The sequence below is a fragment of the Phytophthora infestans genome, genomic scaffold (assembly GCF_000142945.1).
Source record: "Phytophthora infestans T30-4 supercont1.10 genomic scaffold, whole genome shotgun sequence".
In the NCBI taxonomy this organism is placed as follows: Eukaryota; Oomycota; class Peronosporomycetes; order Peronosporales; family Peronosporaceae; genus Phytophthora; species Phytophthora infestans.
In genome coordinates this window covers 956,587-959,152 of record NW_003303749.1, presented here as the reverse complement: position 1 = coordinate 959,152, position 2,566 = coordinate 956,587, and the positions used below count along the sequence as shown (strand labels likewise).

Genomic DNA, 2,566 nt, shown 5'->3' with positions numbered 1-2,566 from the left:
GTCTGAAACGCCACCTTTTTCTCTGTGCAAAACACTTTTAGGGCCGTATTTACAAATTCAGTGCCACCGTCTGATCGAATCCTCCGAATTGTGAACTTTCCTTCCCGTTCTAGTTGTAGTAACAGCTCTTTTACTTTAGTTGCACCGCCTTTTTCTTGCGAAGGACATAAGTCCAACGCACGCCATGATGTCTGATCATCAATGATGCTGAGAAAGTATCTTATTGATCCGATAGTCCCATACCCACCAAGCGTCCGCATTGGACCATTCGTATCCATGTGTATCGTGCTTATTGGCTGACTGTCTTTGACACCAGCCATATCCCTGTAGCTCATTCTGCGCATCTTCATTTCTGTGCACGTATGGCAGAAGAATGGTACTTTACTCAGTGCCGCCCTACTAAAATTGGGCACCCCTGGGATCAGATTCCTGCTCATGACCTCAATGAGCTTATCTTTGTTCAGATGACCTAATTTAATGTGCCATTCTGTCAACGTGGTTTCCACTCGTGTGTTTCCTGAAACATACAGCGCCTTAGCTAGCTTGCCTTTTACTACCGAACAGTAAATTTGCCTGTCCCTTAGTGTGCGACCCTGTACATAGTATGCACCATTCACTGCAACAGCGACAAACGCCAGTTTGTGTCGCCATAGGACCCTCCTTTGCACTCTCTACTGTTTGGTATCCACTTTGCTTCAACCAAAACTCGCTGAGTATGCTAGCCGTTGCCTTTGGTACTAGTGCCATGTTATCAAAACGATATGGTTTGATTCCTTCTGGACCCCAAAACATAGAGCTGAACTGAGCCAGCATGTGTATTATTGAGTTTAGTCCCTTCTCCAAATGTGAAGCTAAACTCTTTGCTTGCCTGTTTCCACACAAACATCGATGCGTCTGCCGTTAGACCGTAGCCACAACCTGAGTCTAACACCCAATCAGAAAATGTTATGTCAGCCATGTCTCTCTGCATCAGCTCTGGGTACAGCTTCTTTACCGTGTTTTCGATAGCCCTCGAGGCCTCTTTGATGTCCCCAGAAGCTTCCGTCATATTTGCAGTATGCGCAGGGACACTTCCCTGCACAAAATCCTCGTAGTCATCCTCATCATCGTTCATGCCGCTTGACGACAATGATGATGGCGGAGTGGGGGATACCGGAGGTGATGTCATCAGCTCATCCGTATCCAGTTTGGCTTGTTCTGCCGCCAGTGCCGAGCCGCCGTTTGATTGTGTGGCGTACATCGTCGCGACAATTTTCAGCTTACTGATCGGCTGAAGTAAGGCCACATCGGCTGGGATCTCTTCTCGCTTAGCCTTAGCCTTCTTTTTGCATTTCTTGTCCCCCTTCACATGAGCGACTCCCACTGAGTTGGATGGGACATCGACTCTCTTGCCTTTCACAAAGATCGAGTTGCGCATCAATCCTTGGCCTCGATCATTTGCCCTTTTGGGACAGTCGGCCCTGTAGTGAGATTCACCATGCCGGTTTTACCGACCATCACAGTAGTAGCACTTGCCCCCTTTCTTCTTCTTGAGCTCGTCTACTCGCGCCTTGCGCTTGCCCAACGGCTTGTTGGATGCCGCATAGTTTACTGGAACCGTCTGGGCTTGCATAGCGTCAATTTGGCCCCGGCTCTTATCCATGAAAACACTGCGTAGCAACGCTTCGACCTTATCCAGGTGAAACCCCTCGTTGCTGTGATCCACACGGTTCCCCCAGTATTGGGTTAAGAACAGTGACAGGACCTTCACGACCGCATACTGATTGAGTATCATCGTCACACCTTTCAGGTTCTCCCGTGACTGCCGATTAATGCGGTTTCGGGTCTTCTTTACACGAACGATGAGTTCTCCCACCGAAGCGAAGTCCATCGCCAGTGCCTCATCAAACTCCGTAATCAGTGCAACCATTCCCTGGGCATAGGACTGCCCATAGTGAGCCTCAGGTCGCTTCCATGCAACCGGCAAGTCCTCGTCGTTAAACGAAACTCTTCGCGACTCCGAATACCCTCGGGGTAAAGTTTGACTAAGCAAGCTACGGATGTAGCTGGCCTGATCACTAAGGACCCCCATTTGCCAATCATAGTTGCGCTTCTTTTCTGGGTCCTCGTCGTACTCTATTGGACGAGATACCTCGCCACTGGTTACCAGTAATTCCTCGTACTTAAACGCTGGCTTTTACTGACGCTTTAGCATCGCTTCACGAGCTAGTGCCGTACTCTTTTGACGCAAGTGACGGATGATTAGGTCCTTCCATACACCGAACTGCCGCACGTCTTTTGGAAAGACGAGCCTGTTCAGTGTTTTGCTTTCACTGTTGCTAGTCATTCTGACTTGCTCTAGTGCCCTTTACTTGAAATGTTAAATCAAATGTAAACTTAAAGGGCTATAAAGTCCTTAATAGACCCCAATTCCTCAACCTATTGCTATTCTTACGGTTGTGTTCAGACCGAAGCAAAAGGGGAAGTGAGGAGCTAGTACTCTTTTTCTGCCCACGATGCTTCCTCTCCTCATCGCACTTAGTGTGTGCCTTGATTATAGAGGGGCTCCTCTACCAATCACCGGTCA

At 48.6% G+C, this 2,566-nt stretch overlaps 1 protein-coding gene across 1 annotated transcript; it reads right to left on the bottom strand.

The window, feature by feature from the left end:
- Positions 1-900: 900 nt before the first annotated feature.
- On the bottom strand, positions 901-1,909 carry PITG_06865 (uncharacterized protein; the record flags this gene model as incomplete). The annotated part of the gene is made up of 3 exons (XM_002904800.1): positions 901-924; positions 995-1,460; positions 1,491-1,909. 3 exons carry the CDS (start codon positions 1,907-1,909, stop codon positions 901-903), a joined length of 909 nt encoding a protein of 302 aa, XP_002904846.1.
- Positions 1,910-2,566: the final 657 nt, after the last annotated feature.